At 53.9% G+C, this 24,771-nt stretch overlaps 9 protein-coding genes across 9 annotated transcripts; 5 read left to right on the top strand and 4 right to left on the bottom strand.

Moving 5' to 3' along the window:
- Positions 1 to 280: 280 nt before the first annotated feature.
- J4E86_004120 (uncharacterized protein) lies at positions 281 to 3,227 on the top strand (the record flags this gene model as incomplete). Its single annotated transcript, XM_051444666.1, has 4 exons — positions 281 to 325; positions 386 to 1,914; positions 1,965 to 2,083; positions 2,128 to 3,227. The coding sequence occupies 4 exons, from the start codon at positions 281 to 283 to the stop codon at positions 3,225 to 3,227; spliced, it is 2,793 nt and encodes a 930-aa protein (XP_051304291.1).
- A 721-nt stretch (positions 3,228 to 3,948) lies between these two features.
- On the bottom strand, positions 3,949 to 6,999 carry J4E86_004119 (uncharacterized protein; the record flags this gene model as incomplete). The annotated part of the gene is made up of 3 exons (XM_051444665.1): positions 3,949 to 4,073; positions 4,542 to 6,485; positions 6,591 to 6,999. 3 exons carry the CDS (start codon positions 6,997 to 6,999, stop codon positions 3,949 to 3,951), a joined length of 2,478 nt encoding a protein of 825 aa, XP_051304290.1.
- Positions 7,000 to 8,219: 1,220 nt separating this feature from the next.
- Positions 8,220 to 9,610, top strand: J4E86_004118 (uncharacterized protein; the record flags this gene model as incomplete). The annotated part of the gene is made up of 2 exons (XM_051444664.1): positions 8,220 to 8,590; positions 8,641 to 9,610. The coding sequence occupies 2 exons, from the start codon at positions 8,220 to 8,222 to the stop codon at positions 9,608 to 9,610; spliced, it is 1,341 nt and encodes a 446-aa protein (XP_051304289.1).
- Positions 9,611 to 9,937: 327 nt separating this feature from the next.
- On the bottom strand, positions 9,938 to 12,385 carry J4E86_004117 (uncharacterized protein; the record flags this gene model as incomplete). The annotated part of the gene is made up of 5 exons (XM_051444663.1): positions 9,938 to 10,392; positions 10,443 to 11,391; positions 11,438 to 11,990; positions 12,041 to 12,171; positions 12,251 to 12,385. The coding sequence occupies 5 exons, from the start codon at positions 12,383 to 12,385 to the stop codon at positions 9,938 to 9,940; spliced, it is 2,223 nt and encodes a 740-aa protein (XP_051304288.1).
- A 747-nt stretch (positions 12,386 to 13,132) lies between these two features.
- J4E86_004116 (uncharacterized protein) lies at positions 13,133 to 15,750 on the bottom strand (the record flags this gene model as incomplete). The annotated part of the gene is made up of 6 exons (XM_051444662.1): positions 13,133 to 13,506; positions 13,556 to 14,268; positions 14,314 to 14,796; positions 14,847 to 14,924; positions 14,974 to 15,511; positions 15,717 to 15,750. 6 exons carry the CDS (start codon positions 15,748 to 15,750, stop codon positions 13,133 to 13,135), a joined length of 2,220 nt encoding a protein of 739 aa, XP_051304287.1.
- Positions 15,751 to 17,383: 1,633 nt separating this feature from the next.
- Positions 17,384 to 18,560, top strand: J4E86_004115 (uncharacterized protein; the record flags this gene model as incomplete). Its single annotated transcript, XM_051444661.1, has 6 exons — positions 17,384 to 17,401; positions 17,450 to 17,506; positions 17,578 to 17,677; positions 17,725 to 17,906; positions 17,957 to 18,290; positions 18,340 to 18,560. 6 exons carry the CDS (start codon positions 17,384 to 17,386, stop codon positions 18,558 to 18,560), a joined length of 912 nt encoding a protein of 303 aa, XP_051304286.1.
- A 286-nt stretch (positions 18,561 to 18,846) lies between these two features.
- On the bottom strand, positions 18,847 to 20,334 carry J4E86_004114 (uncharacterized protein; the record flags this gene model as incomplete). Its single annotated transcript, XM_051444660.1, has 1 exon — positions 18,847 to 20,334. One exon carries the CDS (start codon positions 20,332 to 20,334, stop codon positions 18,847 to 18,849), a length of 1,488 nt encoding a protein of 495 aa, XP_051304285.1.
- Positions 20,335 to 20,921: 587 nt separating this feature from the next.
- Positions 20,922 to 21,825, top strand: J4E86_004113 (uncharacterized protein; the record flags this gene model as incomplete). The annotated part of the gene is made up of 2 exons (XM_051444659.1): positions 20,922 to 21,095; positions 21,157 to 21,825. 2 exons carry the CDS (start codon positions 20,922 to 20,924, stop codon positions 21,823 to 21,825), a joined length of 843 nt encoding a protein of 280 aa, XP_051304284.1.
- An 885-nt stretch (positions 21,826 to 22,710) lies between these two features.
- J4E86_004112 (uncharacterized protein) lies at positions 22,711 to 24,272 on the top strand (the record flags this gene model as incomplete). The annotated part of the gene is made up of 4 exons (XM_051444658.1): positions 22,711 to 22,919; positions 22,998 to 23,025; positions 23,080 to 23,593; positions 23,644 to 24,272. The coding sequence occupies 4 exons, from the start codon at positions 22,711 to 22,713 to the stop codon at positions 24,270 to 24,272; spliced, it is 1,380 nt and encodes a 459-aa protein (XP_051304283.1).
- Between the last annotated feature and the right edge of the window lie 499 nt (positions 24,273 to 24,771).

The raw sequence follows: 24,771 nt of genomic DNA, 5'->3' as shown, positions 1-24,771 counted from the left end.
CTCACTCGACGCCCATCGCACGACTCTACGCCTCGCTACACACCGATTCAAGACGTCGCCGCGGGCATGTGCTGCATTCCGGCTTAGCGTTCGGGCTCCCAACCTCACCGACGCGCGCGACACGTCCTCGAGCAAGGACTCAGCCTGTGCATGGTGGAGCACGTACACTTCACCGCAAAACCACAGACATCGAGATGCATGACTGTTATTCACTCTACTCGCACCGCATAACAGCATTGACAGACCGACACGCGGGTACCAGGCCCCGCGACACTCCACCATGGACGACTTCAAGCCCGAGCTGCTCAAGGCTCTCCTCGACTGGGTACGTCTCCACGTGCCGCCTCCTACACGTCCGAGTGGACTAGCTGACCTTCGCGTCTAGGTCAACACCTTCGACCTCCCTCACAGAATCACGTCGCTGAGCCAGCTCGAAGACGGCCAAATACTGTGGCAGATCCTCGCCGACATCGACGCCGACTACTTCAACGAGTCTCTCCCAAATTTCGAAGAGAACCACCGCCGCCAATCAGACAATTGGATACCGCGATGGCAGAACCTCAAATACATCGAACGCACAACCTCGACCTACATACGCGAAGAATGCGAGCAGCTGCCCGTGCTCACCAAGCGCATGATACCAGACCTCAAGGCAGGCGCGAGGGATGGATCGACAATGCTGGTTGCAAAGCTCACCATGGCTGTGCTACTGGCCGCATGCTTCTCGCCGCGCAGCAACCAGCGCATGCTGCAGGTTATGCCCAAGCTGGGCCAGAAGACGGCCGAGACGATAGCCGAAGCCATACAAGAGATGCAGGCCTTGGACCAACGCATGTCGGAACTAGGCGTCGATGCCGAGCTGACTTCAGAGCCAGTTCTCTCAGGGTATAGAACGCCCACACGAGCAATATCGGGCCAGCCACCTCCGGCAGGCAACGAGTTGGAGCAGGAGGCACAGCTGTTCGAGGCGAACAAGGACAGGCAAGCACTCAAGGCGCAAGTTGGAAAACTACTTGAGGAGCTCAAGACCTCACGAGAACGCATATCCAAGCTCGAAGAGGAAGTCGCAGAAGCGACTGCCTATCTCGATGTTCGGGCGGGCCAGGCACAACGCGCTCAATCCGACGATGTCGAAAACCTACGGAACGACTTGCTGCGCGACAGACAGTACATCGACCAGCTCGAACAAGACCTCGCACATACGAGAGAAATCATGGAAAGCCAGAAGCGACGCCTCGATCGGCTAGAGGGCGAGGAAGGATCCAAACAGGACTTGCGAGATCAGCTGCAAGTCGTCAAGGCAGAACGCGACGAGCTGAGCCAAAAGGCCAAGGCGAACGAGAACCTGAAGAAGAAGATCGAATCTCTCACCAAGGAAACCAAACAACTGGAGACGCTACGCGAAGACTACCAACAAGCTCGTGAACGGTTAGCTCAGCTCGAAGGCGTCGAGGAGCGCATCGATATCCTGCAGAACATCATCAAAGAGAATGGTCAGACGCTTGCCAACGGAGAGCAGGCCATCTTTGAAGAAAAGGGCAAGCGCACCCGAATCGAGCATGAGAACCTCCTCCTTATGAAGCAGTTGGAGCAGACTCGCGAACTACAATACAAAGCAGAAGATGCCAAACAAGAGCTTGAAGAACGGATACGAGAACTAGAATCATCCAATCATGCTGATCGTGGCGGAAGCCTGGAAGACGAGCTTGAGCAAGACGAGAACGCCAATCAAGATACCGACACGAAGCCCGCGTCTGATGGGCGGGTGAGCGCAGATGCGATTGCTCTACAACAACGGGTCGATATCTTGAACGTCCGTTTGAAGTCGCTAGAAAGCGAAACACTCAAGCAGATGCAGGAGAATTTGGGTCTACGGTCTGATATGATGACAGAGAAGGATGAGAACAGCCAGAAGTAAGTGACAGCTTCATATGGATCGGGCATTACTAATTACATGTCCGCAGACCATTTCTGGAACAGAACGAAAAGCTACAGACTGCTCAAACCGAGCTGGAAGAACTTCGTCGCCGGTTACGAGAACAAGACCTGCAAATGGCGGAACTTCGCAACGAACTCAACAGGAGTATGTATTCCGATTCATCTTTGTGATTGTGCTAACTCTGCTAGAATCTGACATCGACGACGATACGCGCACAGCTGCTGTCCAAAAGGAACACGAGCGCCTACTGGTACTGCAAGAGAGGACCAACGACAGACTACGGGAGCTCGAAGTTGCGAACGCAGAGAAGCAGGGTCTCTTACGAGCAGCGTTGCTCGATCGCCAAAACCTACCGCCAGAGCTTCTTGAGCTCAAGAGAGTCGAAACGATACGAGAGATGCGTGAACGGATAGAGTCTGTCATCAAGGCCCCAGCAGAAGTACAACCACAAGTGCTAGATACCACAAGTTCGGAGATCGCCGAGACTGTGCTATCCTCCGAAGCAGCTCTGGACAAAGCAAAGAAGGTAAGTAACAAGCAGATCTCTCATAGCAAGTCGCCTTCTTCCGCGTTCGACGCAGCGGTTTCGGCAATGAAGAAACATCAGCTTGAACCTTCGTTCACTGCGGCTACTCTTGTCTCGCCGGCTTCGCCAAATCGATCCCATCTCGGAAAGGATAAGTCGCTATCGGACATGTCTACTTCAACAGCTGGGACGGGGCAAACTACATGGGGCCGCATGGCGCAGCTAGTCTCGCCAAAGCGGAGGACCAAGTCGACCATGGGCGGCACCGAGTACTACACGATGCAATCGTCGAATGACTGTGCGGCAAGTTTGTCCTTGGCCTGGCTGCCAGAGTATACTTATTCATCCGACTTCCTCTCCTTTTTCATACCCTGTACTCATCTCCTCGCGCCCATGCTAACCCGCAACCGCAGGACCTCCAAGATCAACTCACAACCAACAGCACACTTCGCGAGCAACTCGAGCTCGCAAAGAAGGAGACGTCAGAGAAGGGCTCGGTATGTCGCGTTCCCTCCCTCTCCAGAACAGCGACGTGGCAACCTTGGATATGGTAGTAACAAGTGCTCCAACAAACAGGTGGAACTCCAACAAGAAGTCGAAAACCTGCGCCGCGAAAACGCACTGGTCAAGTCCATGTGGTACGACATGAACCAGCGTCTCCTCAGCAACACCGTCATCCTGCAAAGACGCAGCGAAGCACCCAAAGGCTGGCTCGGAAAACAAAGAGCCGCTGTCGGCGGCTCCAGCGTCTTAGTACGTTAGCTCCCCTCTTCCTGTAAACACGTTTTTTTGTGTATGTATTTCCAAGGGCTGACTGGGTATAGGGCCGGAGGTAGCCGGAGCCGTGACCTCATCGCCTTCTCTGCGGCCGACGCCCTCGTCGGTGGGCAACAGCTACGCAGCAGCTGGCTCGTCGGATGGCGTGCTCGTTTCTTTTCTCTTCATTACGCATTTTGTAGGGCCGCGGAATCGGGTTTGGTTCAGCATAGCGCAGGTTTGGTGGCATTTGTATTGCGTGAGGATGTATAGACGTATTGTCTTTTGTCACTTATACCCCCTTTTATTCCTTTGCAGTAGTTTGTAGAGAATCAAATATACTAGATCAAATGGACGGCTGAGCGTTTGGGTGTTGTTGTTGAGATGTCAAGTAAAGAGCGTCATGTCATTGAGGGAATAGAGACATGTACATTGGTATTTAGAATGAAAAAGGGTTCAAGCAACATTGAGAAACGGTGCGTTTGGTGGATGACGGCGGTATGGACATGGATTATGAAGACGTTATCCGACAGAAGCGATACACTAGGTAAACCCAACACACAAACAACATCGAGAGTGTGCCGTTGCATTAGCCTCCTCCTCCCACTTCGTCACTACGCTTATCTCCCATTCACATTCCCCATCCTCACACATCAAATTCTCCACACCATCGCCTTCCATCCTCCAATCTCCTACCAACCTAAATCAACAGGTCAACTCCGCACACTCAGTACTCAGCCAGCCTCAACCTCCTCCCGATATTCCTGCGTATAACGTCGCGCTCGACGGGTTCGTTCTGCGCTCGATTCGCATTGAGTGCCTGACGAAGCATTCCCGCATCGAAGAAGCCATCTATAGCCGGAGCAAAAAAGTAAGAATCAGCGATCAATGAAACAGTGGAAAACGAGAAACGATGTATGGGGGAAAACAAGGTAGTGTGTTGGTGCTGATGATGAAGTCTCGTGTGCGCATGCCACTTATACCGCTCAATCGCATCAATAATGTAGGAAAGCAAAGAAGAAAACTTCTCTAATGAGGAAAGAGGAGAACAAACAAAACGCTAAGAAGAGTAAAAAATCGGTTTCCTCGCCGCAACAGGCGCTTTCCTCGCTTTCACCGTTTTAACAACCGGAATAGGTTTACGCGGCGAGCTTTGCAAAACAGGCGTCATGGGTTTGAAAGGCGGGGAATGAGGAGGCGTAGGCGGTAAACCGCCCACAGTAGGAAAAGGCTGAGAAGAAGAAGGCAAAGAGGAACAAGAAGCATGGCTCGAGACTTCATCAAGGGAAAGAAGGGAAGGAGGGGAAGGGGGAGCCCTACATCCACCGAGACCATCGTCGTCATCGTCATCTACTATACTCTCTGCAGGCGTTTGTTGTTTTCCACCATCTCCTAGAATGATTCTGCCTCTGCTCTTGAGACGGGTGGCGAGGGGTCTGTCTTCCGCTTCGCGGGCGCGGGTCGCGGTTTTATCAGCCGAAGTGCCGCGGCGCTTGATCTGGCGGAGGAGTTTGCGGATCTCCAAGAAGTAGGATTCCAGCGCGTCGATGTAGCGCGAGGTTTGGCGGTGCTTGGATGATGCGCAGATGGATATGCTGCCGTCTTTTATGATGTAGCCTATGCCGAAGCCGTCGGCGGACGTGGGACCGAAACCGAATTGGCGGAGCGAGGGGTTGCCGCAGTTGGAGGTCGAGAGGATGGTCTGGTTGATCTTGTCCCAGCCGCTGTCGGCGAAGAGGGCGGGCATCGAGTGCTGCATTGGTGCTGGGGGTGGCGAGCTCGAAATGGAGTCGTTCTCTGAGAGGACTGAGTTGCGGTTCGGTGAGCCGACGCCTGATGCGTCGGCGCTGGATGGTCGTGTCGAGTCCCAGCCGTCACTGCTCGCTGTGTCGTTTGACTCGTCAATGGCACGCTGCCAGATGCAGTACAAGGCGTAGAGATGCCGGTCGGGACCTTGGGCTTTGGAGCAGATCTTTGTGTTTTCGGTGTGCTTTTGACACGCCTTCCGGAGTGCTTCGATCTTCTGCGAAGCTGGGTTTTCGCCCCAGAACGTAGTGAGAAAGTCAACCGATTCTTCTGTTACCGAGCGAATGGCTTCCGTACGTCCGTGGTAGTAGATCTTGGTCATAGCGGGTTCGTATACGCATTCTATCCGTCCGTATAGACCGTAGTACGCTGCCTGGAAAGCCATTTGAACAAAAGCATCGGGTGAGAAACCCATCGAAGTCATGAAGTTCTTGCCATAGTGAGGGAACTCCAGAGTCGCGAACTCATTCTGCTGAATGAGGTCTGCCAGACGTGTCTCGGCAAAACGAAGCGCTGTGCTGAGTTCGGGAAGCATGTCCCACTCGAGCTTATGAGGTGTTGTTTGTACGTCGCCAAAGCTATCTGGGTCGCGCTTGGCAGGATCAGGACTTGATGAAGCCCAAAGACTCGGCGCACTGCCGTTGATGGTTCTCGCGAATCGGAGAATGGTGTCGGTGTAGACATCGGAAGCAAATCGGAGCACAGTATGGCCATCAACACCGGTATGCTCGAAGTTGATTCCCGCACTTCCGTTTTTGCAAACGATGATCTGCAGCTTGTCGTACCAGCGGTTCGTGCATGTTCCCACTTGGACACCGCGCTCAATTTTGCTCGTACCGCAAAGCATATTCATGCACAGATCGGCACCTGTTTGCGGCTCGGTGTAGTCCAGGCAGAGGATAAACAATGCTGAGTCAACAATGTTGAGGCAGTCAGAGTTATTCGAGCCCTCTTCCCTGTGCAGGACGTCACGAAGTCCAGCCCAAACCTTTCGGTTCTCCGTACTCAGCACACCCAGAGCTCCTTTGGCCGCATCTTGAATCGGTACTTCCTGCGCGTCATCGACAATGACTTGCAGATTGAGAGCGATATCCTTCTCCGTCATGATCAGATCGTGGTTATCATCTAGAACGTCGAACCAGTAGAACTGGCCATAGCACATGACGACCACGTGCTTCGAAGTTGGGTCTTGACCGATCTGACATCCATGCTCAGTGGGTATCCTGGCAGTGCCGAACAGTCTTGAGTATTGGTACATGCACAGTGGCTGACCACGAATGGTGTCAGGCGGTAGTTCCTCGCGACGGACAGCTCTTACAAACGACAGTGCCGAGACGACTAATGAGGCTGCGCGAGTGACTTGGTTGTTGCGAGCCGGGGTAGGATCATCCTCCAGTAAGAAGAATGGATTTAGATTAAGTACCACCGGGTTATCGAAGTTCAGATATGAATCATACCCTAGCGATAGGTCAGCCTATGATACATGGATATGGATACACTTTCGACTGTCGATCATGAAATGCCTCAAATATAGCTCATCGTGTCAAATGAAAAGATACTTACAGAACTGCTCGATGTAGTTGTTCTTCCCAGAAGCGTACTTCTTCAGCTTCTCCTGCAGCACAGGTCCATCCGTCTTGAGGAAGTCCTCTACTGAGTGAACCGTATCGCTGTGTTCCTTCGGAGACTGCAAAGGTTTGAGCGCGGCAATGTATTTCTTGCACGAACTGTCGAGCTCTGGAATAGGAAGCTTTGGTAGACTGTCTTCGTGTGCGAAGGTGATGCCTGGTCTTGAGTTGGGGTTGGTATGGCTTGCTAGTGGTGCTTGTGCCTCTGAGGAGTAAGACTGGGTACTCTGTTTCGCGGACTCAGCCGAACGGGTGGTGCCGTTGCCTTCTGAACCAGACATCTTCGATGCCTTATCAAGTGTATCCTCAAGGGACGACGGTTGGGTGAAAGTGCGGACTGCCATGGCGAGTGTCAGTTAGGCGTATAGGGGCGAGATGGAGGTGGCAATGTTGAGATGCCGCAGAGCACTGCGATAGAAGTAGTGACAGTCCTGAAGACAGTAGGCCGGCATGGATACTCAAAGTTCGCAAAGAGCATCAAGGTACTTGGGGAAGAGAAGACTCTTATAAGAGTCAAGACGAATGGGGAAAGTAGAATTAGGGCGGGTCCACATGGCGACTTCGCATGTGAAACGCGCGATAGGCTTCGTAATAAGAGAGACAGGCGATGCAAGATGCCGCTCAGGTAGCCGACCGCTGACCCGGAACGTGACCCGGAGCATGGCAGACCAGAGAGGTGAATGACCCGATGTTCTAAGCCAACGAAACGCCCATGCAAGGAGAATGCAACTTACACAGTAGCGTCGAGCTTTAAATGAGCTGCGGATAGTCTGGCGGAATTTGTCCAGATGTGGAGAGTAATCGAAACTGCTGTAGTCAAAGTAACTCTGTTGCGCAACGACTTACTGTACTCCAATGGGCCTCTTGGGCTCTCGACGATGCAGCAGGACCAGGGTAAAGGACCGGAAAAGGTGTGCCGCGGATCGAAGCACAGCAAATGTCAGAGAGACTCGGTCGTGAGGATACGGTAGGCGCGTAAGGCTGCCCCGAGGTGTACTAGTGGGCCTGTTAGAAATCAGCTATCTACGTTACGGACGAGTGGAAGCGTCGGCGGTAGCGCGAACTTATAAAGGGCACGCACCGTCGCGTAGGCAGTCCGGTTAATCGGAGAAAATGTACCTGGGCAGCTTTAGGAGAGGCACGGCAATGGGTGCAGGGCACGATAGCAGGATGGCACTATGGTCTATGGCTACTTGGATCACACTGCGCTCTACTCTACGCACAGCAACCTGAGGTGTCGATGTCTGGGCTCCGTCTTGGGCGGACTGGGATTGGAGAGTGGCTGAGGTATGCCAACGTGTGGAGAAGCGGGGGATCCAGGTGTGACGTAGGTCACGGACCATAGGAGAAACGGAACCCCCACCACGCTGTCGTGAATAGACTAGTCGACTAGCGGCCAAGAGCTTCTCGAACAGTCGCGAGCAGCTTTCATCACGCGTCAGTCAGTCATCCCGTCCGCCTCCAACGCTCCGCCCGCCGTGACATTTGACCGAAAAGGCGAGTCCGGAACGAGAGTCGCGCGTGCCATCCGCAGAGCCGCGCAAATGCGACACCTCTCTGGCCCATGACGGATCTGCTGCAGGTGCTGCCTGACTTTGACGCGAAACCCTACACCCACCTGCTGCCCTCGCTCGACAAGGCCCTCATCACCGCCAATGACCTGCTCACCCTCGACGCCGCCGATGTCGCCAAACGCGCCCAGCTGCCTGCCGGTGAGCTGAGGAAGCTCGCTGATGCCGTGATAGCTGCTCTGCATCTCCAGCTTGGCTTCGGCGGAGAGGAAGCTGCCGTCGGCAATTCCTTCCTTTCCGCTTCGGGCATCCCGGATGCCCCGAACGATGGTTGGACTTGTATAAGCACCTTGGATGAAGAGTTGGACGCCGCCTTGGGTGGAGGCATACCGCGCGGGTATCTGGTAGAGATTACCGGGGAGAGGTGCGGCAGTCTTGGAAATTGCTTATGAACATTGTACTGACTACTCTCAGCGGTGCCGGTAAAACACAATTCCTCTTAACCCTGCTGCTGGCTTCACAACTGCCGCCTCCCAAAGGGCTCGCCAAGTCAGTAGTTTACATATCTACCGAGGCAACACTATCCACAAAGCGCCTCGCCCAGCTGCTCTCCTCCCACCCGGCCCTCGCTTCACTCCCTGCCGACGAAAAGCCCTCGTTGTCGCGTGTGCTGAGCATACAGACCCCAGATCTGGAATCCCAAGAGCACATACTACGCTACCAGCTACCCGTAGCGATCAAAAAGCATGGCGTGGGCCTCGTCATCCTGGACTCCGTCGCTGCCAACTACCGCGCCGAGTTCGAGAAGCAAGGCGCCGGCAATGGGGCTGCGGCCATGGCTAGAAGAGGAACCCAGCTTGTACAGCTAGGCGCCCTACTCCGGGAACTCGCCCGCACAGAAGGCATAACCGTTGTCGTAGCAAATCAAGTCGCCGACCGCTTCACGAAAGCGCCGTCTGCGCCTTCCTCAAACGCAGCATCGCGGACAACATCTACCAACAGCCAGGGCAACCAGAGCGCGAGCCAGGGAACAGACCACGACCATACTGCTAATCCAGCCTCACAGTCAGCCGAAACCATCGTTCTCTCCGCAGACCCCCTCGCTCTCGACCACCAACAACGCTGGTTCACCGGCTGGGGCGACTCGCAATACGAGCAGGCGCACGTCCAAAAGACACCCTCGCTAGGTCTCGTCTGGACAAACCAACTTGCGTGCCGCATTGCCCTGAAGAAGATACCTGTCCTTTCTGGTAGCAGACCGCTTATACACACTGTCAATGGCCAAGACCAATGGAATGAGCAAGAGGAGAGCCACATCTCAAAGTGGCGACGCTGGTTCAAGGTCGTATTTGCGCCCTGGGCTCCGCCGTCAGAGGGGAGGGGCGTCGAGTTTGAGATAGCAGAGAGTGGGATAAGACATGTAGTTAAACCGGAGAAGAAATGAAAAACACAATATATGCACACATCATTAGCACTTATCAAGAGCCATGCAAGGACGTGACAGAGCAAAGTCAGATTACATCATGACATTGATTTTCTTCCAGAAAGATTCTAAACTTTATACCGCCCCTAGGAACACCTTCGCTAGCCCGGTCGTAGAGAAACCCCTAATGCATGCGTCCGCCTGGTATCCGTGATCCCTAGATACCCCAAAGTTTATAGAAAGAAGAAACATGTTGTTACAAAAAGACCAAGACGTCCCACTGCCTGGAGCAAAAAGGTCCTCGTTGCCATTGAGCACAAAGAGAGAAGGTTCGTAGGGTGGAGGCGCTTAGTCGGTAATCCTCCAGCTGTCGAACCACTTGAGGTGTTTCCACTGGCTGCTGGGTCCGACCATACCGAAGGAGATGGCACGGAAGAGCACGTACAAGCCGATGATGATGGCGTACAGAACGGCGAAGATGGCCCATTGTACCTGCTTGCTGAGCTTTCTCGTGGTGAAGTCGAGGCAGAAGCCCATGACGATGATGGCGAACCACAACGCGGGGTAGTAGTGGTGCACGTAGGTGACACGACCCATGGCGACGAAGGGTGCGTAGTGAAGGGCCCAGCCGATGATGGGGTAGATACCGGCGTAGTGGATCTGGTCGATCTCTGATTGCTTGAGGTCGTTGTATCCGCGTTGCCAGCGGACCAGGTAGAAGACGACAAGGAGACCGAAGATGCCTAGCGAAGCGGTGCTGCCCCAGTAGACGAAGGGGTTGCCGAGGAGGAAGTACTTGACGACTGTGATTTTGTTAGTGGAATATCTAAGGTGACGGGAGAAGGGTGCCTACTGTCGTCGTTCCAGCCGCACATGCGGAGACCGACGTGCAGGATGGGCCATTGCCAGAAGCTGGATGCGAGATCGTCTTGCTTGTCAGGGTCGGGAACAAGCGCGTTGTTGGATGTCATCATGGCAACGTTGAGATGGATAAAGTCCTGGAAGAAGGGTGACTTGTAGTCGCCAGGGTTGCCTGGGGGTAGTCTCTCGTTGGTGTGGCTCTCGATGTTCCAGTGGGTGTAGACGTCGCGGGGGTTGTTCTTCTTGACGCAAGTTGTCTCAATCTGCTTGAACCCCCATTGAGGGAGGTTGACATTGCCAGCGCGGAGGTAGCAGCCCAGATCCTTGTGCTTCAGACGGAAGGCAGTAGTGAGCGTTCGGAGCTTGGAGTAATCCCTCGAAGCAGCGTCACGAACAACTTCAACAACCCAGTGGTCCTTGGTGTCACCGACGGTTGTGTTGCCGTAGCAGGAAACTTCCCAATCGCTCTTTGTAACGGGGGCGGCGACTTGGTGCGAGTGGAGGTTACGGCCGGTCTGGGCGTGGATGAGACGGATAACGTCACCGTTTCCAGGGTAGCGGAGCTCCTCATCGGGCTTGTAATCGACTTCGTGGCGGTTGGGGTAGAAGAACCAGTCGTTGTTGGCATCCTTGTGGTGGTAGCAAGTGATCTGTTGCTGTTGGGAGCCTTCAGGGTAGGTCTGTACGTGAGAGTGGAGCAGTCCACCTCCGTATCCCATGTTCTTCAGAGTCGTGCGAGAGCCGTATGCGATCTCAAGAGGGCTGTTCTTGCCGACCTCGGTTCCTCGCAGGTTAGCCTGGAAGAGAGAGCTCATTTGTGCGTCGCCGGGGCCGCTATTCTCGAGGATGATGAAGTGGAGGTAGAAGGAGAACATGTAGACGGCGAGAGGAATAAGAATCAGGCCGAAGACTCGGAAAGCGACGTGGGTGACTAGCTCAACCTGTACACGTTAGTCTAGTTTCCTCTAGCAGGGCGATTTCACGAACCTTGGGCATCTTCAGGTCTCCAAACTTGTGCCAGAGGTCCTCAATGGTGTACAGTCCGACCAACGCTGTGACGAAGAATCCAACCCACTTGACGCTGCATACGCAACCAATGGAAACTCCGGTGAGCATCAGCCAGAGACCCCACTCAGGAGAGAATGGGTCATGTTGCTGACGGTGGAATTTGGACCAGCAGAAGACGGTCGTGAAGGTGAAGCAGAGGAGCATAGAATCGAGAAGGATGAAACGGCTGATGGTGGTGTACGAGTTCTCGCAGAGTACAGCCAACGTGACGAACCATACAACTGGACGGCGGAAGTTCAGCTCCTTGGCGGTAAAGTATGCCAACGGAACGCAGACAGCGCCAAAAGCAGAGTTGAAGAGACGCATGAAGGTGTAGTCCAGCTCGGGAGGGTAGGTCTCTCCAGACTTGAATTCGAACGAGCCATTGTATCCAGCGAGGTATCCAGACAGACCAACGAGCATCTTTCCGAGCGGTGGGTGGACATCGAAGTAGAACTCGCGCTTGAGGTAGTGTGAACCGAACTTGCCAAAGCTGCACCAAGTCAGAACTAGCCATGTACGTTTGTGACTCGGTATACTTACTGGGCTTCATCCCAGGTGACGATTGGCGAGAGGCCAATCTTGTACATGCGCGTGAAGAAGGCGAAGAAGGTGAAAATCAGAGGGGCCCAAATGAACTCGTATTCGTCGAGGAAGGAGATGATGTTGAAAGGCTGCGGTCTGGTTAGCGAAAGGTCCCTGCAGCCACCAGAATATTGACAGCTCTGATGCCACTTGTGCAAGACGGCGTACCTTGTCCTTGGATTTCTCCTTCTCTTGTACTTGTGCAGCGACTGGCGCGGAGGCTTGTGATTGTGCGGCTACATTTCTCCTCCGCAGCTCTTCCGCCTGTGCATCGGCGCCTGTGGTGCGCGCAGTTGATGCCATGGTGATGGACGTCCGCGCTCTGGTCGACCTCAGATGTTGTTCGCGGAGTTGTCCAGAAAGGCGGAAGGGATTCGTGGCTTGAGGCTGGATTTGGTGGTGAACGGGTAGTCGGTACCACGGAGCTTGCGCGACTACGCGGTGCAGCCGGGTCTGATGCGACTCGAGAGAAAGGCAATCAATTAAAAGTGGCCGTGGGCCGTAGAAGAAAACCCCAAACAAGTGAGAGCATGGGAAGGAAGCTCGCAGGGAAGGAGCAATGCAAGAAAGTCGTGCGCTGCGGGATCGAGGAGGTGGGCTACCTGTTCCCGAATTAGACTTACCTACGAGCAAAGGAAGCTAGAGCCCGGCCGCCGCATCAGGGCACGGAGAAGCGACACCTGTTCACATCTATCACGTGAAACCCACAATTCCATTCACCTGGCCCCAATCGTTCCGTCGCACTGGTAATCCGATGTGCAGCCGGCTAGGACGGGGAGGGGCACTAGGTCGATGCACGTCACCGAAGCTTCACCACGGTAGCTTTCTGCACAAAGATAGTGGTTCCGTCTCCCTTGGAAGACGTATTTCTCTAGCCTACTCAACACATGTAACAAACGCCTCAAAAAATGCTACGCGCACTCTATCAACCCAAGAACAACGCTCGATAAGCCATTGGCTCGTGAATATTGGAACATGCGCATCGCTTGTCGAGATGGCGCAGATATATGTAGGAAATGCGGAATTGTCGATGTGTACACCGCGTGTACTCTAGTCCTCGTCCTGTCCAACTTGCTTGTACTTTCCGCTCGTACTGTCACCCTCGCCGTTACCCTTTGTCCTCTTAACCATGTTGCTGATCCAGCCACCGATACCTTCACCGTTCTCGGTGTCCGCCTTGGCCATGTCCTTGTTGCCGCTCTCGATGTCAGGAGGGTCGATGTTGAGTCCAGGAATGGCCTCGTCTTGCGCTCGGCGTCCGCGGATATCGAGCGATGGAACAGGAGAGCCGCGGCCTTCTCCGCTGAAAAGTGATTCGGCTTGCGCCAGGGTCTCCGGAGTGGGCATGACCGAGGTAGCGTCTCCGAACAGGGAGTTCATGTCTTCCAGGCGAACGTTGGCAGTTTCGGGGTAGATGAAATACACTGAGTCTTGTTAGTAAACTGCTCGGTCCAAATGTCAGCCAAGACCTACCGATGACGAAACTGGCAGCGCAGAAGAATGCGTGGATGAGGTACAATCGCCACTGGATGTGCTCCTGCAGGATCGGAGTCATCTCACCAACCAGCCAATTGAAAGCCCAGTTGGTCGCAGTACTCAGACTGGCACCCTTTGCACGAATGCTGAGGGGCAGGATCTCTGGTGGGTACAACCACGGAATAGGACCCCATGAGTATCCAAATGCGGCGTTGTAAATCATGACGAATATGACGACCATGTTGGGTGTCCAAGACGCTTGCAGGAACTGGAAGTAGGAAATCGCGGAGAGGGAGATCAGCATCATGAGGGCTCCAGAGAGCAGAATCTTCCGGCGACCCAGCGAGTCCACAATGTACCATGGTGGAATGGTGGAAAGCAGGTATGTGATGGCGTTGATACCAGTCATGAGAATAGCTTGGCGTCCGTACCAACCAGCCTCTTCGAAGACGAGCGGTGCATAGTACGAGATGACGTTGATGCCGTTGAGTTGCGCGAGGGCTTGGGCGGACATGGCAATGAAGACGCGTTTGGAGTATCGCGTAAACATGTCTTTGTATGATCGTTCACCTTCTTGACGCTGGAGCAGGACGTTCATCTTGATCTCTCGGTATTCATCTCGTGCTTTGGGGTTGTGAATATCGCCCTTTCCGTACAAATTGGCAATAACTACAATACCCTCTTCGTCGTGATCGTTGTCCAAGAGCCATCTGTACGTGTTAGTGGAATTCTTGGATTAGGAGCGTATAGCAAACCTTGGCGATTCGCAGATAAGCAAGCTTCCTGCGGCCAGAAGAAGACCCATGATGCACTGCATGAAGAGCGGAACTCTCCACGACCAGTCGTTCTTGATGTATGTGCAGAAGTAGTCAACCCACACACTGACTGCGTAACCTGTGATGTTGCCAGTGAATTCAATGCAGCCCATCTTTCCTCGGTTGTGGGGCGGCGAGATTTCGGACTGGTATACGGGTACGATGGTAGATAGCGATCCGACTCCCAGACCGGCGATGACTCTGCCGAGAAGCATCATGGGGATACCGGTAGCGAAGGTCTGGAGAGCGCCGCCGACGACGAAGATAAGGGAGCCGTACAAGATGGTCTTGCGTCTTCCGATCACATCACCGATACGGCCAACGACCAGCGAGGAGATAAAGGCACCAACTTCCAGGATAGCCACCATCGTACCGAGCTCGGCGGCGGAAGGCTGGTTGAAGTAGTCTTTGAAGTAGATGCCGCTGTGATACTATTAGACATGGCCAAGTACAGAGGGTGCGTAAGGGCGTACGTAATGATACCGGACATGACTCCCTGATCATAACCGAACAGGAACACGCCTAACGAGACGAAGACACTGGTGAAGTAGCTGCTGCTGTTAGCTCTAAGCTTCCTGTCGTGGTATCCGCTCTACCCACATCAGCTTCTTTCCGTGTAACCCGTGAATACGGGAGGGCCCATCGTTGGGTGCCATGATGCGAGCGAGTATCTGCTCTGCCTTTGAGATAGTGCGTGGCCCAGGGTCGGGGATCTCGATGTCTTCGAGCCGGAGTTGGTGGGCGCCCTTTTCGTGGAGGTCCTGAGATGCAAAGCGCGCTCGCTTTTGCTTTTGGCGTGGCCGCGACGGGTTGCCGGCTTCAAGGTTGATGCGGAGGGGGTCTTCTCGGTCAGCTAGCTGGTCGACGAGGTCACCAGTATCGCTCCAGACAGAGAGGTCCGAGTCGGACGATGGGGTGTCGAAGGAGGAGCGCGCGCTGTCCTTATCGTGGTCGTCGAGCAGATAAGCAGAGTCGTGGTCTCGGGGACGGGCCGAGCTCGAGAGGTTGTGGAGGGGGATGTTGGCAGGCCTCCTGGTGCTGTTGGAGTGGGACGGAATGGTGAAGGTCACAGGCTGTTGTGAGACAGCCCTCTTCTCCGAGAGATGGTGGTAGGAAGAACGAACGAGGCCAAAGGCGGCTGCTGGGGCACGTCACAGGGTCAAGCAGCCGAGACGAGGGATCTGGTAAGGCTAGCGCAAAGGCGGTGAGAACTCGGTCGCATTGGGCTACAATGGGGAAAAAGACAGTCACGACGATAGCGCCTGGTTGAGATCAGACGTCCACAGGTGCATGCGAACGTGTGAGCTCCCTGTTCGGGCTGCCTTGCCGTCATTTCTTGGCACCCATGTAGACTCCTTCGCTGCTCGGTCCGACCATGTTGCGCATGGAGCCTGCTGGCGAGCGCGGCATCGTCTGCACGATGATGTACGCGCGCAGCAGAGGCTTTGTTTTTATCGCGGCTGTATCGCATCGAGTGACAGCCAGATGTACGGATCGCCATGTTCTCGCTACCACAATCCGATGCCGTTGACCGGAGGCTTGAGGCGGAGGCTTGATAGCGGACATTAGATCCCGCGATGCAGCACACGACGTAGCCACGAGCTCTATACTACGCCTACACTAAAGGTGCACCACCAACTCTGCGCCATGTACGGGGCGGTGGAGGCGGGTCCCGAGGTCACGTTGGGGTTGTAGTGTCGACGATTGGAGCCCCGCGTGGAGACTGACTGCAAAGCGGAAAGATAGCCGCGATCAACTTCAATGTTGCACAACTCATGCGGTGTAGAAAAGAACACCGACTAGTGGTGAAAACTCCATACAGATCACGAGACTCGATGCTATGTAAGGGAAGAGACGCAGGGCCACATGGCGGTTTTCGTGCGGAGAAGCAACATGGGCGGGCTCAGACGCGTTCTGTTCTTGCATCTTTCGCTTCGCACGTGATCGTGACAGCCCTGAAGTCTGCCGTCACTGGACGAGGTGAATACTAAGCAAAGAAACCGTCATTGCTTTGCTGGAGACGCGACTTAGCTATACATATGACAGATCTCGACACGCTTTATATACCCAACGCGTTCGAGTGTTTGCAATCTCCCCAAAACGCTGTGGTGAAGCGACTATAATGCTAGCGTTAAACAAACATCAGTCAAATCCATCCTCGTCGATACAGTAGACGCCGGAGACCCTCCTGACGTTTGCAAGCTGGGGCCTCGCTTCCAGTGCGAAACACCTAACTTTTACGGCCCCAGGCACACACCGCTGGTGGGCAGAGGAGGTCTGCAGGTCGATCGTGCTGCTGTAGAGTTGAACAGCTGCAGGAAGGGCCTCGTCGCCAACGTCAAGCCATCAACTCAATAAATGAGCGCCCTTGTACCACCGGTAGAGTTGGGAGTTCTGCGTCATGCTGGTTATGACACGCCCAAGGCCCATGGCTTGCTCTGCCGCCAGATGCTCCGTGATCTGCGGCCCCTCGCTGCAAGGGGAAAGGCGCCGTGGGACTGATTGGCCCAGCAGACCCCAGTTTTGATTACCTGCCCAGATGTTTGTGTGGCAGCGTTCCTGTTTCTTGCTTCTGGCAGAGGCCTAAGAAGGTGTTTAACGCAATTGCCAGGCATCCCTTCACTGTAATCGACGTCGGACAACTCAATTGAAATTCAGCCTGCAGGGGGTTGGTTTAGCGCAGCACGCCCGCCCTGGTAACCAAACATTGAAAGCTCGCGGTCGGACCTGGCACTCGCTCGGCACGCCTGATTGGATTTGGCTGAAGACCTGCTTGGCTTCGTGCATTGTTTCGAGGAAGCTTCCCAGCGGCCCCAGCCACAGCGCATCATTACACCTCTCACCACCACCACCACTACAACCGCTCCACGATTCGCTTTCACGTCGCTTGCCCATCCGCGCCGCCCGCCCTCTCTTATCTGTCGCAGTGCGCACACCCCGATAACGAGCGCTCCACATAAAACCGCAAGGCTGAGGCTCACCTGCAGCTGTTGCTGCCGAAACGAAAAGCATGTCTAGATACGGAAAGGTATGTCGACGACGACTGCATGCTGCGAGAAGAAAACTGACCATCTAGTTTGACGATTTCTGCCGCGACACAGGCTCGAACTGGAGCACATTACCTGTCTGCTATGTACGTTGCGTCCTACCACCCCTTTGCCCGTCCACCGCCCGCGAACGCGCCGCTAACCCTATGTTTCGCAGCTCTTCAACCCAGCTTCGACAAAAGACGATAACGGATGGCAAGATGGCTGCATCCTACAGGGCTTCCCCGTTGGTGGAGGTGAAAGACTGCACAATCTGGGTACGAGGCACATGCGCGCTTCAACGACATTCCGCTTACACAACTAGGCTCGATATTAATCTGCGGCATCGCAATCCTCGCCTCGCTGTTCCTGCTATGGAGATCGCAAAGAAAGAAGGCCGCTGTTGGGCGCAGAGAAATGCAGCTCTTCCTCCTCGGATACATCGTCATCTCCATCTGCGAGATCTTCACTATTGGCGGATTCCCCCTCAATCCCACTGTGCGCATTGTACGTACGCGCTTCTACGTATCCACCTGCAGTATCTAATCTTTATACAGGTCTTTGTAGCTATCCACATTGCCGCAATCACCGCTACATCCTGGATCCTCATGCTCAACGGCGCTGTGGGCTACCAACTAATTGACGACGGCACGGCAGTCTCTATCGGTCTACTCTTGATCTCGTCGATCGTAATCTTTATCGGTACCGGCTACATCGCCCTCGACACTGGACTCAACTGGACGGGTTACTGGGAACAGACGCGCTTCGTGCCCAACCAGGCCTACGCGCTATACACCCTCTACCAGCTCGTTCCGTTGGTCTTCATCGTTATCTTCTTCCTCCTGGAAGCTTTCCTGGTGCTGCGTGTTCTCGGCGAGCGCAAGCCAATGCGTAAGGAATCGTCAATATTCTATCCAAAACATCACTAACTCCCTCCCAGTCTATCTCCTCGCAGCAGGCCTTCTATTTGCCATCGGTCAAATCTTCCAATATGTCATCAGCGTTCACATCTGCAACGGCACCGACGGAAAGATCAACGGAGGTCTATTCTCGACCCTCTTCACCCTCCTATCGGTAGTAATGATTTGGGTGTTCTGGTCGAGCATCACCGAAGACGACTGGCCCATGCCAACTGTCGCTGGCTCAGGCGCATATAATTAGGAACGAAGTGGTAATCTCGGGGGTGTACAGGCAACGGCGTAATGTTCTTATGATGGCTTTTGCCCGGCATAGCGTATACCATTTTGGGGCTCTTTGGACGCATTTGATGCGTCATGCTGAACTTGTGCTACGATATACATAATGTTTGCTGAATGGAATTACTTGATGTTCAGAAATTGTCTGCAAATGCGAAAACGTGAGGGCTGAGGCACGACTGACTGGGTATATTGATAATCTATCGCTCGTCGCAAGATATATACAAGTCTAAGCCTCTACCAAGACTACTTCATCCAGTCATCTCAGTATCCCCATTGCTCGCTTCGGCCGCCACAGCCCCAGGATCCAGTCGTCCCAAGCACCCCGGACAATTGTGCAGCACCATGTGCGCAAAAACATCGCAATCGATGCAAAAGTGACTTTCACAAGTCCGACATTCATACCTCCCACTCTCACTAGCCTTTTGCGCCTCACTATCTTCCTCATCTCTCTTCGTGCCATTGACCTCACCGTTTTGTTCGGCCTCAGTCCTCTGTCTATTGCTACTCGGTGGATTGCTGAAAGAAACCAGACAGCCCACACATTGCGTGCTACCCTTCTCACGGGCGCGCGACCAAGACACTGTGGACCAGTTGCGGAGAGGAAAGAGGTGGTGGTAAGATCGTGCGAGATGGGTGGAGAGGAGGAGAGTGAGCTGGCATGACGGACATGTGATAGGTAAGGAGCAAACTTTTGCGCTACAGCGAGAACATGTGTAACCGCCCATGGTGAGATTGCCGTGACATGCGCACATTGTTAGCTCGTCTTCTATGACTCGCGAAGGGAAGCCCATCATCATCAGCGCTGCTGCGGACTCTGGGGCTTGTGGTGCTGCTGCTTCGACGGCGGGTGCCGACGTACGGATTACGGGTGGTGTTGTGGTGGCAAGGAGGAGCTCCTTGAGCATTTCCTGGTCGGTTGCGATGGTGTATTCTGAGTCGTCGCCGGCGTTTGTCCGCGTTACGATTTCTGTGCAGATTTTGAGGCGTGCGCCCATGCCGATGACGCTGACGCGAATTTTGTCTCGTACGCAGGCCTTGACCGTCTGGTGTATGTCCCCAGGGTCTAAACTCAACAAGCTGCCAAAGACGACGATGACCTCTCGTGTACCATGACTCGGTGTGTGGTATAGCGTCGCTCTTGCCAGCTCCAGCGCGTTCTGCAAACTGGGTGCGCCCTTGGGCTCTTTGCCATCGTCTTTACTCCTCAAGCCTTGTATCGCTGCGACGTGTTCTGCCGGGTTCCCTGAGAGCTCCGAGACTCGTATGCAGACGCCGTCGTGCATGCCGAGGACGCTCATCTGCGATATGGGGTTTTGCTCGAAGAATTCGCGGATATAGTCTTGCGTGTAGTTGATCATCGTGATGAAGCGGTTCGGTCGCATGTCCTTCTCCATCATTGCCTCCGAGAGGTCAAGCACCAAGACGACATGGCGGATGATGCCTCGCTGGAAGGGCTTTGTGTCTTTCCGCAGTCGCTTTCGTTTCCTCTCTTCTTCTCGTTCTTGCACGCTTAGCCCCATTGTATCGTCCTCTGCCAGTTGTGTCGTTTTTGCGACCGTCCGCGAGTCCTCTGTCTCCCATGCTTGCCGCTTCGGTGGTTCCTTTACAGGTACCTCCGCTTTCCGCCTCTTGCCAGGTGCTGTGGATTGCGCGCGTGTGGTGGAGGGACCGCTCCTTGTGCCAATGTACTCGTCATCAGATCCCTCCCCCTCGAAATCGTAATCCGAATCAGCCATCGTATGCGCGACAGCTTGGGATGTGTCGAAGAGCTGTGGTAGGCGATATGTGTGTGTGGCTGTATGGATGTGTGGAGTTCAGGTGGATGATGCGCGTGCATAGGCGGAAGCGTGTCTCACCCGTGATAGGCTAAACGCGCTCTCACGTTTTCTTCGGAAGGAAGCCGCGTATGATTTACCCGTATCATCTTGCCTTCTGTGTTGCAATCCTGACATTTGAAACAAGCGTTCGGTCCCATGAGACATCATTCCCAAGTAGAGCTGTTTAAAGTGTGTTATCACAGTCTTTACAGAAGATTCATAGATCATGCTCCAGGCGACGGATATCTCCACATGGAAATGCCGAAGACGACCCCGCGACCGACGCGAACGTGGGGCAAAGTCCCGAACTCCACAATGCATCTTGCATCAACACTCGCTGACGGCTTTATAAGCTTTCCCAGATCCCTGACTCCATGTTGGCACGTTCCTTCATACGCTGCACACGCACCCTTACTACTACCTCCAGAACAATTCTTGCTCCCAGATCCCAGTCATTATTACCTCTACTTCTGCGAGTAAACTGCTTCAGCACAACAGTAAGAGCGATGTCGGCATTTGAGCGACTGATTCGGTTTGAGGACAAGGAGGGAAAGACGGTGTATGGGAATTTAGAGAAGGAGGTGCCCACCAGAGAGATTGAAGGAAGCAGCGTAGAAGTGTTGTCTGGGGACATCGAGAATGGGTTCAAGAAGACGGGGGAGAAAGCTACTGTGGGAAAGGTATGCAATCAATATACAGAAGATATTGAAGCACTAGGGGGGGGGAACTAACATCCAATAGCTCCTCAGCCCCGTCCCGACAACAAACATAATCCTCTGCGTGGGCCTCAACTACCGGCGCCATGCCGAAGAGTGCAACCTCGCTATCCCCTCCAACCCAGCCATCTTCACCAAGCCCAGCGATGCCCTCGCGGGGCCCTTAGAAACCATTCCCATTCATCCGGACTGTCAATCGCAACTCGACTATGAAGGCGAACTCACCCTAGTCATCTCGAAAGATTGCAAGAACATCGCCGCAAAAGACTATGCTGACTACCTCCTCGGCTACACAATCTCCAACGACGTCTCCGCCCGAAACTACCAACTCCCTGCGTCTGTATCGGGCGGCCAATTCGGCTACGCAAAGTCGTTTGACAAGTTCGCTCCCGTGGGCCCGTGTATCGTGTCACCTAGCTTGATCCCTGATCCTCACAAGCTAAGGTACTGGACAAAAGTCAATGGCGAGAAGAGGCAGGAAACCGGGACGGATGATATGATTTTCAGTGTAGGCCAGATTCTGGAGCATCTGAGTCGCGGGACTACGCTAAGAGCTGGTACGGTTATTCTAACAGGTACACCGAGTGGTGTTGGTCTGTTCATGGACCCGAAGGGTTTCTTGAAAGACGGTGATGAGGTTGAGGTGTATGTGGAGGGAATTGGAAGTATCGTCAATAAGATGAAGTTTGAGTAAGTAGAGAGAATGGAGTGAACTGTTCTCTTTTGGAGGAACATAGCCATGAATCTAAAGAAATACCACGGCCTTATTCCAGTGAGGGAGTGTGTATTCATGGGTCAGTATTGGGTTGTCCAAGTTGCCAAGATTGCAAAGCATGAATTTGTGGAAGTAAAGAGCCATTCAAACAGGAAAATACTCTCAATACAGTGTCAGTCCCTGTAGACATCTTCTTCTATAGGCCAGACATGTTGGGTAAGAATTAGAAAAGTGTTGATTGTCTATTCATGGTTCAGGATGATGTTGGACTGATCTTTGAGGTCAAAGGAGAGCTTTAAACGAGTAAGGTATTGCCCACTCCAACATGTATTTTAGATATACTGAGCTAAGGTCTGCGATTTTACGGAAGATTCTTTACTATAGTGTACAGAAAAAGCTCCATATTGCCTAGAGATGTTAAAAGCGAGTGAATTGTTTGATGGTAAGATTCCAGGATTTAAGGACCCGTGGATGATATCAGCCACCTAAACTCTGTTCGTACGAAGTTGCGATGTCGGCTTGGCTATAGCAGTAGCATCCATAATGTGTCCATGGAAGTTAAGACGAAGAGAGATGACAATGATGTAGCTTGCAGACTGCAAGTAGCGGCACCCAAGCTCGGCGCTGTCAACTTCACCTAGATGATAGTTGCGTGGTACTGACAGGTGAGGGGTGCGTCATGGCCACGAGACGCTAGTGCCCACGCTAATTTCGAAGTTACGTTGAGGGCAGGCGACCATGTACCCGAACCATCAACTTTGAAACAGCACAACAAAAGAACGCAGATTCATCTCCCATTTCAGAGACGCGACTTACGTGTAGAATTCATCTGAATCATCAACGCAACCAAAACAAATCACAACAATGGCCTCGGAAGTAGTCAACAAGCTGCAGAACCTGGTTACGGGAGAGTCGAAGAGCGCCCGCAAGAAGAAGGGCAAGCAAGAGGGAGCTACCGCAGTACCCGCTGCGCCTGAGAAGACGTCGTCCGAGGCTGGCGCAGGTGGCTCCAACCCCGCCGGAAAGGCCAATGGAACCGACAGCGACAACTCGTACCTCCGCGAGGTTCAGAAGTAAGTCGCAACCGCATTGTGGATCAGGGACCGCATGCACAATTAACAGGACTCACTTACTAAGACGCGTCTGTGCAGGAACATCCGCAACATCAACAAGAAACTGGTAAGCTAACAGTGTCCCTCACCCCTCGAGCCCTTGCTTACATGGCATTTCCAGAGCGCAACCCAAAAGGTCGACTCCATAATCGCAGCGAATCCCGGCGTTTCTCTCGACGACCTCCTCGCTTCCAAGAAGATCAATGCCGACCAGAAAGCTCAAGCCGAGAGGAAACCCGGTCTTCAGACTCAGCTTGCGCAGTACGAGGAACAATACACCAACTACAAGAAGTATGGCGATGAGCTCGAGGCTAAGTTCGCAAAGGAGAAGGAGGTTCTGTCCAAGTCACACTCGTCGGAGCTGGAGACATTGAGGGGAACGATCAAGGCCGAGGCAGCGCTGGAGCAGCAGAAGATCGTCAAGGAGAAGTTGCTGACACTGTCTCGTTTCTTGAGGGCCGCGGCTGCTCGTCGTCAACTTGAGGATGACGACTCTGACCTGACCAAGGCTTTCGAGGGCGCTCTGCTTCAGGTCTATGGAGGAGACGCCGGCGCTGTCATGGCTGCAGAGAAGCTGATCGAGGGTGCAGAAGAGGGAGTACCATCCACCGAGGGTGTAGTACTCAGCGTCACCTGTAAGCTCAAAAGTATATCAAGTGCGCCGTCTCAGACTGACTTTGTGTAGATTCCCAGGTCAAGCAGGCAGCACTCGACGAAGCCCCATTCGCCGCCGAAGAAGCTTGGGTTGACGACGTCGCGCAGTCTCAAGCAGCTGCGCCCGAGGCACAGGCTGGCTCCGATCCCACTATCACCAACGCTGGTCTTACTGAGCTTGACGCCGGCGCGAAGCCTGTTACTGAAACCACCGAGACCGCATCAGCTGCACCGGCGGCTTCTGGCATTGGAATGGAGTCAGCAAATGCTGCTGCAGAGGCGCAATGGGACAAGCAACCTACCGGCGCCGATGACCCATTGACTGAGTCCTTCGAGATGGTACCGCGAGACCCTGCCGAGACCGAAACACCACACGTCGCTGCCGCCGTAACCAGCACCCAGAGCTGGGCCGACGATACCCCCGAGCCGAGCGCGGCACCTGCCGCTCCTGCGTCCGGTAACGATGGATTCTCCGAGGTTCACCACAACCGTGGCGGTCGGGGACGTGGTGGTCACCCAGGTGGTGAGCGAGGCGGATACCGTGGCAGGGGCCGAGGCGGACCTAGGGGAGAGTTCCGCGGTCGTGGACGTGGCGGCCGTGGAGAGTTCAGGGGTGGGCGTGGCGGTTTCCGCGGCGCTCCTCGTGGAGAATCCTCGTAAAGTCCTTGAACCATTCCTGCAAAACGACTCGCACATTTGGGGAAGATTAGTTGCGTGAGCAGCTTTGATACCTTGTTTGGAGCATCTGAGCAGATGAGATAACGAAAGAGCTGGGAAGACAAACGTACAGCCCATTGTGTTTAGTAGCATAGCATCGGTGCATAGGATCAACATTTTCTCGGGTATGGGACGGCTGTACTATATTCTGGGTTATGATCTGGCGCTTAACGAATGGCCTGTACAATATGATTTCTTGCTTCAAGTGATTGCCATTGTTCTTTGTCAGTTCAGTGATTCATGTTTGTGGTCATGTAGCTGAAGGTTGTTTGTTGGATCCGAACTAGGATAGGGTACTTGATGACGATGAGTGAGCGTGCACCCCTGATAGTAGCGGCTGTCGATCCGGAGATTTTCCATGGGGGCGCACTGGCTCGTCATGTTCTCCGATTGGCGAGTGTTGGGTAGTACGAAGTGCCGGTGTGGAGTTGCAGCGCTCGCA

This window comes from Alternaria arbusti (assembly GCF_024043155.1).
Source record: "Alternaria arbusti strain BMP 1465 chromosome Unknown scaffold_4, whole genome shotgun sequence".
Lineage (NCBI taxonomy): Eukaryota > Fungi > Ascomycota > Dothideomycetes > Pleosporales > Pleosporaceae > Alternaria > Alternaria arbusti.
Note: the sequence above shows the minus strand (reverse complement) of the source record. Positions and strands in the feature narration are given on the sequence as shown.